The 16,092-nt window shown below is 40.7% G+C and overlaps 1 protein-coding gene across 1 annotated transcript; it reads left to right on the top strand.

The window, feature by feature from the left end:
- The first annotated feature begins 715 nt into the window (after positions 1–715).
- Positions 716–12,936, top strand: LOC311106269 (permeability factor 2-like). Its single transcript, XM_084148557.1, has 4 exons — positions 716–1,136; positions 4,597–4,729; positions 6,419–6,505; positions 11,749–12,936. The coding sequence occupies exons 1-4, from the start codon at positions 1,067–1,069 to the stop codon at positions 11,759–11,761; spliced, it is 303 nt and encodes a 100-aa protein (XP_084004683.1). The 5' UTR covers positions 716–1,066; the 3' UTR covers positions 11,762–12,936.
- Positions 12,937–16,092: the final 3,156 nt, after the last annotated feature.

Here is a 16,092-nt window from a genome sequence, read left to right as displayed (position 1 = left end):
TTAAGAGAGCAAGAATACAGCTCACTTTTTATCAAATAAAGTGTTACCAAATGTTTGATTACCATCTCGTAGTATTTGCTGGTTATTTTGATGGTTATAGTTAATATTTGTTGAGACATTATGTAATCAATGGTGAGATGATCTCATTTTATGACTAAGGATACTTATTTATTGAGTTTGCGGCTTTTGTAACATGTATTTTAAGTTGAGACGGTGTTAGTTCATTTTGCAAAAAAAATCTCATTAGATGACAAATTATACTGGTTTGATAGTTATTTAAAAAAAAAGTATTTTAAATGTTAATAGTGTTAGTGCATTTTGCAAGAGAAATGCAGTTCAGTGGGCTGTAAAAGTGATCCCTGAACCAGTATGATTCTAAGACAAGCTGGAGTTACGGTAACTATGGTCCTGCTGGAAGCCTAAGCTCGAACAACAAAATAAACAAAATAAACCCCCCCCCCCCAGGGCATCTACAACTTTCCCAGATTGCGTGGTTTGGTTTTCTTGGCGTTCAGCCAGTCTGATTAAATCTCTAAAGGCCATAGACTCTAAAGGCCAAGACATTTCTGTGGTATTACTTTGTTTACATAATCGGACAACTGGTTTAAATAAGAGTTGATTCCCACAATGGTGATTCCCACTATGTCAAAACCAACCCTGATCTGACTAGTGACTCACTGTCTGTATATAAAGGACTGGTGCCTCTCCACACAGAGAGAGAGAGAGAGAGACAGATAATGAGACTAAATCATACTAAATCATAAAACATTTAAAACCAGCAAGTTGACATATAGAATACATGCACACAGTGGATCAAATTGCATGACAGGGGATCAGCAATAGGAAACTTTATCTAAACGTGGTTTTAATACAACAATTAAGTACTTAACTCAGGACCAGCAATCTCACAACGATAAACAGATTAATATCTAATAAACTATTAACATGGTTTATTTTGTTATTCGAGCTTAGGCTTCCAGCAGGACCATAGTTACCGTAACTCCAGCTTGTCTTAGAATCATACTACCTTATTGTCTAGTTACTGGAACTCCAGTTTGTCGCTAAGATGAAGATGAGCATCAGAATGTCAGCCAGCTCTGTCGTTGTACTCCTGGCCCTCCTGACCATCACTGAGGGTGAGTATATTATGACCTACTCTGTTATCACTCTGACTCAATGCATTGACACCCTATGGACAATAAGTCAAGTTATCAATATATAATGTACTTATTATACATTTTTGTTTATTTAACCGTTAACTAGGCTAGTCAATTAAGAACAAATGGTAACACTTCATTTTAAGGGGTCCTTATTATATTACAGTGTAATTAAATGTGTAATTACACTGTAACAAGTATTGTAGTTCATTGTAATAACTCATAGTTACACTGTAATAACAACATGTAACTGGTGGTAATTGCAGTCTAATTACAGAGGTGTTACAACAAATGCTTGTTAACATGCTTATTACTAATGGGTAAGTTTCCACTAAATTCGCCAATTTAGTGTTTTGTTTCGTCTCAGCTGCATCAGATTTAGTAATAACTGTCACAAGGTTGTAATCTCTTGGTAAGATAAGCTGGGTGTCCAAGATTACAAAGGTTGGAGTCTCAATAGGCTCTAATTACCTATCCGTGAATGGCACTCTAATTCATGTGTACTTACATGAGTGTACAAAACATTAGGAACACCTTCCTAATATTGAGTTGCACCCCCTTTTGCTCTCAGAACAGCCTCAATTCGTTGGGGCATGGACTCTACAAGGTGTCGAAAGTGTTCCACAGGGATGCTGGCCCATGTTGACTCCAATGCTTCTTACAGTTGTGTCAAGTTTGCTGGATATCTTTTGGGTGGTGGACCAATCTTTATACACATGGGAAACTTGAGCGTGAAAAACGTTTTAGAGGACACTTTGCATTCAACCTGGTTACATTGTTAACAATCTGAGTAAGATCATAGGTATTACATAGATTCTTGAGTTGATCAGAGTTGGATGTCAACCAGTCTAGGTTCAGGTCACCCATAAGCACAAATTCAGATATGACATTCTGTGATAATAATTCAAAAATACAATCCAGAGAGCCAGCAATAGCAGATCCCCGTCTACAACAACAGGATAAAACAAGATTTAAGGATGCGCAGAGATTTATATTCAAAGCCAGATATTCAAATTGCTTGGGTTTGTAACAGAAGTCAGAATGGTCGCTGAAAATATGCCTTTTATGTATATAGCAACACCACCACCCTTAGATTTGCGATCTGACTGAAAAACATTGTAACCATCAATGCCAATGTCTTTATCAGTGATAGATTTTTTTGAGTCAGGTTTCAGAAAGCATACATACATATACAGTAGGTCTACATTTTTTATCCTAATATTCACAAAATCAAGTTTCGGAAGAAGACTTCTTACATGTATGTGCAGAACTTCAGACCATTCTGACTTTTTAATTCAAATTGGGTTGAAATTTAAGGACCTGGGTTAGATTGCACATTTCCTGACAGTATCAGCAGCAAAATTATGGCAAGTCTAGATCGGATTTTTACAACATTTGGATTCACAGACAGTACTAGAACCATATTGTATACAGTCCAGTGCGTACAGTCCAGAGACATGGGTAAATACCGAAAGCACAATCCAGACATGCAAATGCAAGCGTGCGGTTTCTCTTATGTCGAATGTAAAAACACTCAAAGTTCTCCAGTGCAATAGCGGGGCACGCGTATGGTTTCTCCCAGGATGCAACATGGGAAATACATCTCTGCATTTAAGGGGCATCGGGACTTAAATGCATCATCCTCAGTGTAAGAGTCAAGGGTAGACAATAGCAATAATAAGTAAATAAATACATTTTAGAGATAATTTGTATTTCTGACAGTACAGTATGTGAGTATATGAGAAACAACTACATCTGCCTATTTAAATGTAACTCTAATTTCTATCAAGCCGATCATGGCTCCCAATTATGAGTGTTGTAACTCACAATTGTTTTTGAATTACAGTAACAAGCAAAGAATGAAACAAACAAGCATTAGATCAAATTCCTAAGTGTATTCCAGTCTCTTGAATGAGTAACGCTCACCTTTCAAACATGCATCAGATATCATATAATCACGATTTAAATAATGAAAAGCCTAACAGTCGAATGAAATGCATGTTATGTAATTGAAGTGTAATTCAAATCAAAGGTAATACTCTGACTGTTTATTCAGCTCTTTAGGATTTGATTCAAGCCTTGTCTGTTTCATTTGAATGGTGGGACGATCCTTTGAAAGCTGTCGCTTCCTAACCTGTCAATCCAATTGCCCAGCCCATGCATCGGCGCAGTCGTTTTGCAAGCTGGGATGCCCAGTCCTTGCCAGGTGGGCAGAGTTAGCACTCGATTTCAAATGTAGGGGACCGGTGGGGAACTCTGAATGCACCACTCAGAACCTATGGCGATACTGGCTATTTGGCTATTTGAAAACAAAACGACAACAAAACTCATGTGGCAAAGACAAAAAAGTGTAAAACTTCTGATAATTGAATTCAGTATATTTAGCAGCCCAGGGCACCGGGCAAGCTAAACTAAAAAGAATGCACCCCTAGACTGTGACATCATTGGCGGAGCAATATGATTGACATGTTATAGGGGAGCGACAGCTTTAAAATGAAAGTCCCACCATTCGAATGAAACAGACATCGCTTGAATCAAAGCTTAAAGAGCTGAATAAACAGACAGTATTACCTTTGATTAGACTTACACTCCAATTACATTACATGAGAGGTGTGCATTTCATTCGACTGCTTTTCATGAGTTGAATCATGGTCATATGATCTAACTGTTAATGGTTTTATTTGAAAGATTAATTTGTTCATTAAAGGGACTGGACTACAGTGTGTAGTTTGATTTGAAGGCTTTTCAAGTTTCAAATGTTTTATGTCACGTGCACAAGAAAAGGGAAATGCCATTCTTGCTCTTTCTCAACAACGCAGCCATCAGTATCTGTAGTACTATAACAAAGTCAAGTAGAACAAAAACACAAGAGAAACAGAAATCAGAAGAACACAAGAAAGTAAGTAAGCTATATACAAGGTCAGTTCCAGAGTCAGTGCCAATAACATATTTAGAATGTGCATGGACACTGGAGTGGGAGGGTTAGATACAGTATGTATAGGGGTAAGGTGACTAGGCATCAGGATATATGATAAACAGAGTAGCAGCAGCGTATATAATGATTGTACTGTATGTGAGTGTGTGTGCATGTGTGTAGAGTCAGTATGAATCTGTGTACGTGTTATGTGCGTGTGAGCAAATGAAGTGTGTGTGTGAGTGTGTGTTGGAGTGTCAGTAACTGAGTGTGTGCATACGGTCAGTGCAAAAATAAAAATACATGTAATAGAAGGGTAAATGCAGATAGTCTGTGAAGCCATTTTGTTGTCAGACTTGTTGCTCTGGTACCGCTTGCCGTGCGAAAGCAGAGAGAACAGTCTATGGCTTGGGTGGCTGGAGTCTTTAACAAATAAAAGCTTGCTTCTTTCATTAACATTTTTGTGACTTCCACCCCCCATACCCAATATAATGTAGTCTAAAACTGACCTCTGACCTTTTACAGGGATGAGCCTAGGCAACTTGGGGTCAGACTCACGTTGTCGCTGTATCCAGACGGAGGGACGTCGGATTGGTAAACTCATCGAGAAGGTGGGGATATTCCCTCCCAGCTCGCACTGCAAAGACACTGAGATCATGTGAGTTCAGACTACCGACCCATCTCACTAGCTAACACGCTGACCGTAAAATATGACTATTATACACTGAGCATACAAAACATTAAAAACACTTGTTCTTTCCATGACATAGACTGGCCAGGTGAATCCAGGTGAAAGCTATGATCCCTTATTGATGTCACTTGTTAAATCCACTTCAATCAGTGTAGATAAAGGGGAGGAGACAGGTTAACCCTTTTAAGACCCCTTAAAAAAATATTTTAACAAAATATTGGATGAAACATTGAATTTGGCATTTCTGTTATTAGCCAACAGAAACACATTGAGTAACAGATTCACTACATGGAACAACATATAGTCCAAAAGAAAATCAAAAGGAAGTTTGTTCTGAAGTGTCTGTCCTATATCTAAAAGATATAAGAAAGATCAGGAAACTCTTTTTTCACATTTATTCATCCCCTTATTTTAGGCAATAAATTATCTCCATATATACTTCCATTTAAACTGGTAACAGGGACCTTCAGATGAGTCTTGTGAGGCTTGTGGAGAAAACCAGCTTATTCATGAGAGTCTCACCTTTCCACAGAGGGCTCATATTAGTGTGTAGTCCAAACCGTACGGACGCTACAGACAGAAGTTGGCAGAAGAGGCTGTACCGACTTCAGACTTGTGGGCGTCCTAGAGCAAAACTTGAGGCTTGTGGGCGTCCTAGAGTAAAACCATCATATTCGTGAGAGTCTCAGCTTTCAATAGAGGGGTCATAATAGTTTGTAGGCCAAACCGTTAGACGTTTTTGTGAGAAGACCGATTATCGCGATGTCTCATGTTCTGACAAACACCTCTCTAACTCTGCCACCTTTCACCACAGATAGGGAAGGGCGTGATCGGCGGATGCGGTGGATTGAGACGCAGCCCATGCAAAAAAAACACATATCTCTCGTCTAAACAGATGGATTTTGATGGGGATATTTTATTATGTTAATTAGATTTCCACAGGGGTGCGACCATTGTAGGCCATGGGTTAAATAAGGATTTTGAAGCCTTGATACAATTGAGACATGGATTGTGTATGTGTTCCATTCAGAGGGTGAATGGGCAAGACAAAAGATTGAAGTGCCTTTTATACGGGGTATGGTAGTAGGTGCCAGGTGCACCGGTTTGTGTCAAGAACTGCAACGCTGCTGGGTTTTTCACGCTCAACAGTTTCCCGTGTGTATCAACAATGGTCCACCACCCAAAGGACATTCAGCCAACTTGACACAACTGTGGGAAGCATTGGAGTCGACATGGGCCAGCATACCTGTGGAATGCACAACTCAATATTAGGAAGGTGTTCCTAATGTTGACTCCAATGGTATATAAGTTGATATTGATATGGCTTTTAAATCATGTTGATGTCGGCTATGGCCATTTTATATTAATCTTATTTAATTAAGTTAGTGCTGACTAAAGTATGGCTAACATGTAATGTTGACTATCTTAAATGATTATTAGTTAGTTGAGTTATAACACTAACACTGACTCTAAAATATGGTTATTATACGATGTTCACATTCAGATATTTATCTTAAATTATTCTATGTGAGTCCTTGCTTACTACCTCCTATTTCATTTACAAAAGCTGATTTAGCTCTAGGTTGTGACAATGTTAGTTCCAGGTTGTGGTAATGTTAGTTCTGTTTCTGACTGTGCTGTGTGCCTGTCTTGCAGAGCCACTCTGAAGGGGAGCAGTAAGGAGATTTGTTTGGACATCAGCGCTCCCTGGATCAAGAAGTTCATTGAGAAGATGCTGGCCAAGTAAGTACAAGATACACTCATACAGCCTAAAGACCTGGTATAAACTGACTGGGTAAAACAACCAAATGTTTGTCTCTCTACCTTATCCACCCATTTGGAAAAGGATCTATATGAATCATATCCGGATAACATCAATTCCATATTTCTTCTAAAATAAGTTGAAAATTGGGTCACCACACCTTGTTATTGGATTTTCATTATAGAAGAACCAATTTTATTTTTGTAAACTTAAGTTTACAATTTTAATTTAGAAAATAAAGACAAATGGCATGGACAAAATTATTGGCACCCCGGAACTAGTACTTGGTTGCACAGCCTTTGGCCAAGATAACTGCAGACAAATGCTTCTTGTAGCCATCAATGAGCATGTTGCACCATTCTACTGACAATTTGGCCCACTTTTCAGCACTTTTTTTGTTTTTTTACCCACTTTTTTTCCCCAATCTTGTCATTACGATCTTGTCTCATCGCTGCAACTCCCCAACGGGCTCGGGAGAGGTGAAGGTAGTCATGCGTCCTCCGAAACATGACCCACCAAGCCGCGCTTCTTAACACCTGCTCGCTTAACCCGGAAGCCAGCTGCACCAATGTGTCGGAGGAAACACCGTTCTACTGACGTCCAAAGTCAGCCTGCAGGCGCCTGGCCCACCACAAGGAGTCGCAAGAGCGCGATGATCCAAGTAAAGCCCCCCAGGCCAAACCCTCCCCTAACCCGGACGACGCTGGGCCAATTGTGCGCCGCCATATGGGACTCCCGGTCACAGCCGGTTGTGACACAGCCTGGGATCGAACCCCAGGCTGTAGTGACGCCGCAACACTGCCTTAGACCGCTGCGCCACTCGGGAGGCCAAACTGCTCTAATTCTTAAATATTTTAGGGGTGCCCTCCAATGTTCCCTCTAAGCTGCGTGCGTGTGCGGGCGCTCAGTAGCCCGAGACTGCTGCACAGCTCCCTGGGACTGCTGCAGAGAAGAAATATCAGCCCATGGAGAGAAGCGGGAGATTGAATTTCACTCAACTTTCTAGAGCAGTGGTCACCAACCGGTCGATCACTATCGACTGGTCGATCTCCAAGGCTTTCCTAGTCAATCGCCAAAAATGTCTGTAAAAAAACCAACGATAAAGCCTTGTGTTCCTATACATTTTTATTCGTCTCGGGCTGTTGGCGGTAGGTGCACACAATTCAGCTGCCCTGCGCGCCGGGTAGGCGAACTGTTGCCATTTTGTACCATTTCATGTGTCTGAAGGTACAAACTCTGCCTTCCCGGGGGGCCCGGAGAGCAAATCAAGTGCACAATAGGCCTACCGCTGGCCAATCAGATGGCTCAGATTACCGTGTCAGCAGTAAAGTAGCAGGCATAAAATAAAGCTACAACAAAATGGATACTGTGAGATTTAAAAACATTTAAAACCATGACTAGAGAGAGACTGTCAACGAATACAGCAAAAAGCTGCTGTTTGGCAGGGCAATTCAAGCAAAGCCAATATGCAGTGATAATGTATTGGGCCTATAGCTTACTGCACAAACCTCATTTCTGTGAGAGGTGTTGACATGTTGAAAGCACCGAGCTGTCTGTTTGAACGACTGGCACACAGCTCAGACACCCATGCATACCCCACAAGACATGCCACCAGAGGTCTCTTCACAGTCCCCAAGTCCAGAACAGACTATGGGAGGCGCATAGTACTACAAAGAGCCATGACTACATGGAACTCTATTCCACATCAGGTAACTGATGCAAGCAGTAGAATCAGATTTTTTTTTTAAAAGATAAAAATACGCCTTATGGAACACCGGGGAATGTGAAGCATTACAAACATAGGCACAGACATGCATGCACACACATGATAACATACGCTCTATACACACACGTACACATGGATTTTGTGTGGTAGATATGTGGTGGTGGAGTAGGGGCCTGAGTTAGTGTGCTGTGAAATCTGTTATGAATATATTGTCAGGTTTTTTAAAATGTATAACTACCTTAATTTTGCTGGACCCCAGGAAGAGTAGTTGCTGCCTTGGCAGCAGCTAATGGGGATATATGATAAATACAAATACAACATTTCGACAGTACTGTTTTTAATTGGTTAATGTTGCATAGGCTTACGTTTTTTTAAATCATTAAAATAAAAAATCTGACCGGTAGATCTCGGCTTGCATTTTGACTCAGAAAGTGATCTTCACTCAGAAAAGGTTGGTGACCACTGCTCTAGAGTTTTCCCAGTTAACACTGTCAACGTTTCCCTTTACTGTGGCAATTGTGATCGAATCAACGCAATACAGTGCATTCGGAAAGTACTCAGAGCCCTTGACTTTTTCCACATTTTGTTACGTTACAGCCTTATTCTGGAATTTATTAAATAAAAACAATTCCTCATCAATCTATACACAATACCCCATAATGACTAAGCAACAATATGTTTAGTAAAATTTTGCAAATTTATTTAAAACTAAAAACAGAAATACCTTATTTACAGACCCTTTGCTATGAGACTCGAAATTGAGCACAGGTACATCCTGTTTCCATTGATCATCCTTGAGATGTTTCTACAACTTGATTGGAGTCCACCTGTGGTAAATTCAATTGATTGGACATGATTTGGAAAGGCACACACCTGTCTATATAAGGTCCCACAGTTGACAGTGCATGTCAGAGCAAAAACCAAGCCATGAGGTTCAAGGAATTGTCTGTGGAGCTCCGATACAGGATTGTGTCGAGACACAGATCTGGAGAAGGGTATTAAAAAATGTCTGCAGCATTGAAGGTCCCCAAGAACACAGTGGCCTCCATCTTAAATGGAAGAAGTTTGTAACCACCAAGACTCTTCCTAGAGCTGGGTGCCGGGCCAAACTGAGCAATCGAGGGAGAAGGGCCTTGGTCAGTACTTTGAACTGGACTGTGTTCACAGCATTAGCGGTCGTGAGTAGATGCGCTTCTTTTGAGATCAAAGCGAGAGCTGCATGTAGCCACGTGTGCACATGTTGTTCATATCCTTTGCTAGTTAGTGAGTTATTAGCCCAGTTATAGATCATTGGTAGTCAGCAATAGGGGAGTGATTGCTTCTTACAAGAGCACAAAATGTGTACATTTTTATAGACATCTTTGAAAAGTGAGTCAGGTAAAGAGCTTTTTTTTGCCTTAAAGGGGCAGTGTTGTATTTTGAGACAGGCTTGAATAAGCTAAGTAGCCAATAGGCAGAGGGTAGCATAATTTGTCTGATTCTCTGTAAAAATGGTATGAGAATAATAATGCATTTTATTTTGTAAAGTGGTTTCTTGCATCAAACAACACAACAGCATTTTCAGTCACCTCCTTGTCTGATGGACAAGTGGATAAACAGGTTAATGTCAAGCCCTGCATGTTTTTTTCAAACGTGTCATGGAATGTAGGCCTACATTGAACACCACACATTGGCTGCTACTGTAGGCTGAATGATAGAACAGCTATTTCCATGTTAAAATGTTATGGGATGCATTTTCTCCATTGTTTTTTTTATGGTAGGCCACTCTGGTATGCCTACATTATTATCAAATAGCCACAGTAGCCTACCTGGCCACTGTTAAAACTGTAACTTAAAGCGGGTATAGCCTCAGTGTTCACAGTAAATGCGCGCTGGAAGTTTTTTCACAAAGTTTAAGTTTGCGCTCAGCAGACCTGAATTTTGCTCAGTGCCGAAAAACATTAGAGGGAACATTGGTGCCCTCCACCAACTGCTGTTTAGATCTCGCCATAGGTTATGGATGTGATTCAGATCTGGACTCTTCGCTGTCCACTCCAGAACAGTCCAGCATCGCTTCTTAACCATTGCTGGGTGCTTTTTGATGTGTGTTTGGGGTCGTTCTCCAGCTGGAAGACCCACAACCTTTAATGGAGACACTGGCTTGAACATTGGACTACAAATTGGACTACTATTTTTATTTATTATTTAAAACACCTGATAATACGTTGATTTCATGATGCCTTGTGCACATTCAATGCCCCCTTTACCAGAGGCAGCAAAGCAACCCCACAGCATTATCAAACCTCCCCCATCTTTGATTGTAGAGTGGGTGTTTTTTTCATTGAACACTTCATTTTCTCTTCAGTAAAGTATCGCCAAAGAGCTCTAATTTTGTTGAACTGGTCCACAGAACATTTTCCCCAGGATTTAGGCTTGTTTAAGTGGGTTTTTGAGAAGTTCATTCAGGCTTTCTTGTGCCTCCTTCAGCAGTGGAGTCTTCCTATGTTCACCAACAACCAAATGAAGCATTCAAAGAAAAGAGCACCTTCCCTACAATCACTTATAGGGAGGGTTCAATAATGCTGTGGGGTTGCTTTGCTGTCTCAGTACTGAGAGCCTTGAATGTGTGCAAGACATCATGAAATCATCAGATTATCAAGGTGTTTTGGAGTGAAATGATCCAGTAACAAGGTGTGGAGACCAAAAGTTTTTTTTCAATTTCAACTTATTTTAGAAGAAATAGGGAATTATTTAAGAAAGGTGAAAGGGTGCCAATATATTTGGCCGCAACTGTAGGTAACATATAAGTGGTATATGAAGTAGGCCACAATCATACGCAGGCATAATACAATAACCATATGTTTTATTGATATGTTTTCACATATGTGAGAACCACAGGAATGATATAAAAATCATAAATATAGATGTGTTCAAATATATTGGCACCCTTGCATGATTTACTATTTCTTCTAAAATAAGTTGAAATTGAAAACCTTTTGGTATTTACAGGTATATTTGTTTGATTTAAAACTGCACAGGACACACACAAAAAAATCTAAACTGAAATTTAGATTTTTCACTTCAAATTCAGAAAACGGCCTAGACTAAATTATTGTCCCCTACGATGAAATCGACATATGACATGTTTACTGTTGCCTTGTTTCAAATTCAAATTAATTTGATTGGGGGCAATGATTCTCATTTATTGTATAATTTATCTCACCTGTGGTAAGTTGCAGGTGCCTATAGGTAAAAACAGCCTTCAGAGAGTTTTGAAAAGAAAAAACTGAACATTCTGCTCCATTGCACTCTATAGTAAAGTACAATGGTCCCAAAATATTTGACCACATCTGTGCATGTTTTTTTTAAATAAGAAGTAGATCCTAATCATATAAGATTTGACTTATAAAATAGGTAATTGTATAAATCCTTTCCATATGGGCATCTATCCATCCATTCATCCAACCACCATACTTATGCAATAAAATATGCCTAATTATGACTGTTTCGTCTCCACAGCAAGAAGCCTTGAAACCCAGACTTCCATTGACATGATCAACGCTATCAAGAGCTACTTCGCAACCAGGGAGAGTTTTCAGTGCTACTACCTTTACAATTGATGGACTGCATTTACGTAGCGCTTACCTAGCACTTGAATGTCTTCACATTGGGGAACACACCTGTTCCACTACCAATGTGTAGCATCCTTTATATTAGAGAGTCTGAGGTTGGTTTAGTTGTCATCATTTATCCTACACTCTGTGACAAGTGGATATGGGACAGCTCTTTGCAGCCGGGACTCTCTTACACTGCATTTGGCCTGGTGGGCGGGGCTATACGTCACAGTGGGTGTTCATTAAAGTGTGCACATTCGAGTCCACGTCGCTGTGTGTGGTATGTCATTTGTTATGTTGCTGACTCACGTGCCCCCAAAGTAACTGCCCATCAGAGATAAATAACCTTTCTTGAATTGAATAATGTTGAATCGAGTCTAGTGCTCAGAGTTGGGGTCACATAATCCATCCTACTGACATCTATGTACAACAGTGGCTGTTTCATGAAAGAAGTAAATGATTTTGGATCTCGTGTATTATGTTTAATCAAAAGACCAAGATATGTGCAAAGTGGCCATTATATGTATTTAAATGTAAATGGATATATATTGATAGAACAAATAAACTGTAATTGAAAATTGTGCGTAGCTTACTGTTTTATAAAAGTACTTCAGGGTTACTCAATCAAAAAGGTAAAAACCTGCATACTGTCAGTTTAGCTGTTGCACTTGTATTTGGCACTTTCTTCCTGTAGTATGAACAAAGGTTGCATTGTGTAAATCTCTACCACAAGTCAATGTAGATTGTTTTCATATAGGGAATACAATTCTACCAATGTGCAGGTTTCCCCCGTTCGCTTTTGACTGATCCTCCAAAGCTGACACACAGCTGTCAAGTATACTATGGTAATTAACTGTATGGAAACTTTGGGAATTTATAGCTGAAGTTTAATTAAATCATAGCTATATACCTATAAATTCTAACAGATGAAACCTCTCCCATATTGTCTTATATCAAAGATATAGAAATCCCCGGTATATGAGGTGCACCACAAGCCCAGCCTCAATGATCTAGCTAGCTAGCCAACCACAGCTTTGCCGTCTCCATTCGCTTTGTTTTTGGTCAGTAGAATTGCCTCTTATGCAACTGAATTAAAAGCAACAACAAAAAAACGTATATTTGTATATATACAGTGGGGAGAACAAGTATTTGATACACTGCCGATTTTGCAGGTTTTCCTACTTACAAAGCATGTAGAGGTGTGTAATTTTGATCATAGGTACACTTCAACTGTGAGAGACGGAATCTAAAACAAAAATCCAGAAAATCACATTGTATGATTTTTAAGTAATTAATTTGCATTTTATTGCATGACATAAGTATTTGATACATCAGAAAAGCAGAACTTAATATTTGGTACAGAAACCTTTGTTTGCAATTACAGTGATCATACGTTTCCTGTAGGTCTTGACCAGGTTTGCACACACTGCAGCAGGGATTTTGGCCCACTCCTCCATACAGACCTTCTCCAGATCCTTCAGGTTTCGGGGCTGTCGCTGGGCAATACGTACTTTCAGCTCCCTCCAAAGATTGTCTAATGGGTTCAGGTCTGGAGACTGGCTAGGCCACTCCAGGACCTTTAGATGTGTCTTACGGAGCCACTCCTTAGTTGCCCTGGCTGTGTGTTTCGGGTCGTTGTCATGCTGGAAGACCAGCCACGACCCATCTTCAATGCTCTTACTGAGGGTAGGAGATTGTTGGCCAAGATCTCGCGATACATGGCCCCATCCATCCTCCCCTCAATACGGTGCAGTAGTCCTGTCCCCTTTGCAGAAAAGCATCCCCAAAGAATGATGTTTCCACCTCCATGCTTCACGGTTGGGATGGTGTTCTTGGGGTTGTACGCATCCTTCTTCTTCCTCCAAACACGGCGAGTGGAGTTTAGACCAAAAAGCTCTATTTTTGTCTCATCAGACCACATGACCTTCTCCCATTCCTCCTCTGGATCATCCAGATGGTCATTGGCAAACTTCAGATGGGCCTGGACATGCGCTGGCTTGAGCAGGGGGACCTTGCGTGCGCTGCAGGATTTTAATCCATGACGGTGTAGCGTGTTACTAATGGTTTTCTTTGAGACTGTGGTCCCAGCTCTCTTCAGGTTATTGACCAGGTCCTGCCGTGTAGTTCTGGGCTGATCCCTCACCTTCCTCATGATCATTGATGCCCCACGAGGTGAGATCTTGCATGGAGCCCCAGACCGAGGGTGATTGACCGTCATCTTGAACTTTTTCCATTTTCTAATAATTGCGCCAACAGTTGTTGCCTTCTCACCAAGCTGCTTGCCTATTGTCCTGTAGCCCATCCCAGCCTTGTGCAGGTCTACAATTTTATCCCTGATGTCCTTACACAGCTCTCTGGTCTTGGCCATTGTGGAGAGGTTGGAGTCTGTTTGATTGAGTGTGTGGACAGGTGTCTTTTATACAGTTAACGAGTTCAAACAGGTGCAGTTAATACAGGTATTGAGTGGAGAACAGGAGGGCTTCTTAAAGAAAAACTAATGGGTCTGTGAGAGCTGGAATTCTTACTGGTTGGTAGGTGATCAAATACTTATGTCATGCAATAGAATGCAAATTAATTACTTAAAAATCATACAATGTGATTTTCTGGATTTTTGTTTTAGATTCTGTCTCTCACAGTTGAAGTGATCAAAATTACAGACCTCTACATGCTTTGTAAGTAGGAAAACCTGCAAAATCGGCAGTGTATCAAATACTTGTTCTCCCCACTGTACATACATACAGTGGGGAAAAAAAGTATTTAGTCAGCCACCAATTGTGCAAGTTCTCCCACTTAAAAAGATGAGAGAGGCCTGTAATTTCCATCATAGGTACACGTCAACTATGACAGACAAAATGAGAAAAAAAAATCCAGAAAATCACATTGTAGGATTTTTAATGAATTTATTTGCAAATTATGGTGGAAAATAAGTATTTGGTCAATAACAAAAGTTTCTCAATACTTTGTTATATACCCTTTGTTGGCAATGACACAGGTCAAATGTTTTCTGTAAGTCTTCACAAGGTTTTCACACACTGTTGCTGGTATTTTGGCCCATTCCTCCATGCAGATCTCCTCTAGAGCAGTGATGTTTTGGGGCTGTCGCTGGGCAACACGGACTTTCAACTCCCTCCAAAGATGTTCTATGGGGCTGAGATCTGGAGACTGGCTAGGCCACTCCAGGACCTTGAAATCTTTTTACGAAGCCACTCCTTCGTTGCCCGTTGCTTCATTGTCATGCTGAAAGACCCAGCCACGTTTCATCTTCAATGCCCTTGCTGATGGAAGGAGGTTTTCACTCAAAATCTCACGATACATGGCCCCATTCATTCTTTCCTTTACACGGATCAGTCGTCCTGGTCCCTTTGCAGAAAAACAGCCCCAAAGCATGATGTTTCCACCCCCATGCTTCACAGTAGGTATGGTGTTCTTTGGATGCAACTCAGCATTCTTTGTCCTCCAAACACGACGAGTTGATTTTTTACCAAAAAGTTATATTTTGGTTTCATCTGACCATATGACATTCTCCCAATCCTCTTCTGGATCATCCAAATGCACTCTAGCAAACTTCAGACGGGCCTGGACATGTACTGGCTTAAGCAGGGAGACACGTCTGGCACTGCAGGATTTGAGTCCCTGGCGGCGTAGTGTGTTACTGATGGTAGGCTTTGTTACTTTGGTCCCAGCTCTCTGCAGGTCATTCACTAGGTCCCCCCGTGTGGTTCTGGGATTTTTGCTCACCGTTCTTGTGATCATTTTGACCCCACGGGGTGAGGTCTTGCGTGGAGCCCCAGATCGAGGGAGATTATCAGTGGTCTTGTATGTCTTCCATTTCCTAATAATTGCTCCCACAGTTGATTTCTTCAAACCAAGCTGCTTACCTATTGCAGATTCAGTCTTCCAGCCTGGTGCAGGTCTACAATTTTGTTTCTGGTGTCCTTTGACAGCTCTTTGGTCTTGGCCATAGTGGAGTTTGGAGTGTGACTGTTTGAGGTTGTGGACAGGTGTCTTTTATACTGATAACAAGTTCAAACAGGTGCCATTAATACAGGTAACGAGTGGAGGACAGAGGAGCCTCTTAAAGAAGAAGTTACAGGTCTGTGAGAGCCAGAAATCTTTCTTGTAGGTGACCAAATACTTATTTTCCACCATAATTTGCAAATAAATTCATTAAAAATCCTACAATGTGATTTTCTGGAGAAAAAAATTCTCAATTTGTCTGTCATAGTTGACGTGTACCTATGATGAAAAT

The sequence above is a fragment of the Coregonus lavaretus genome (genome assembly GCF_964263955.1).
Source record: "Coregonus lavaretus genome assembly, chromosome: 30".
NCBI classification, from domain to species: domain Eukaryota; kingdom Metazoa; phylum Chordata; class Actinopteri; order Salmoniformes; family Salmonidae; genus Coregonus; species Coregonus lavaretus.
This window is presented reverse-complemented; position numbering and strand designations above follow the sequence as displayed.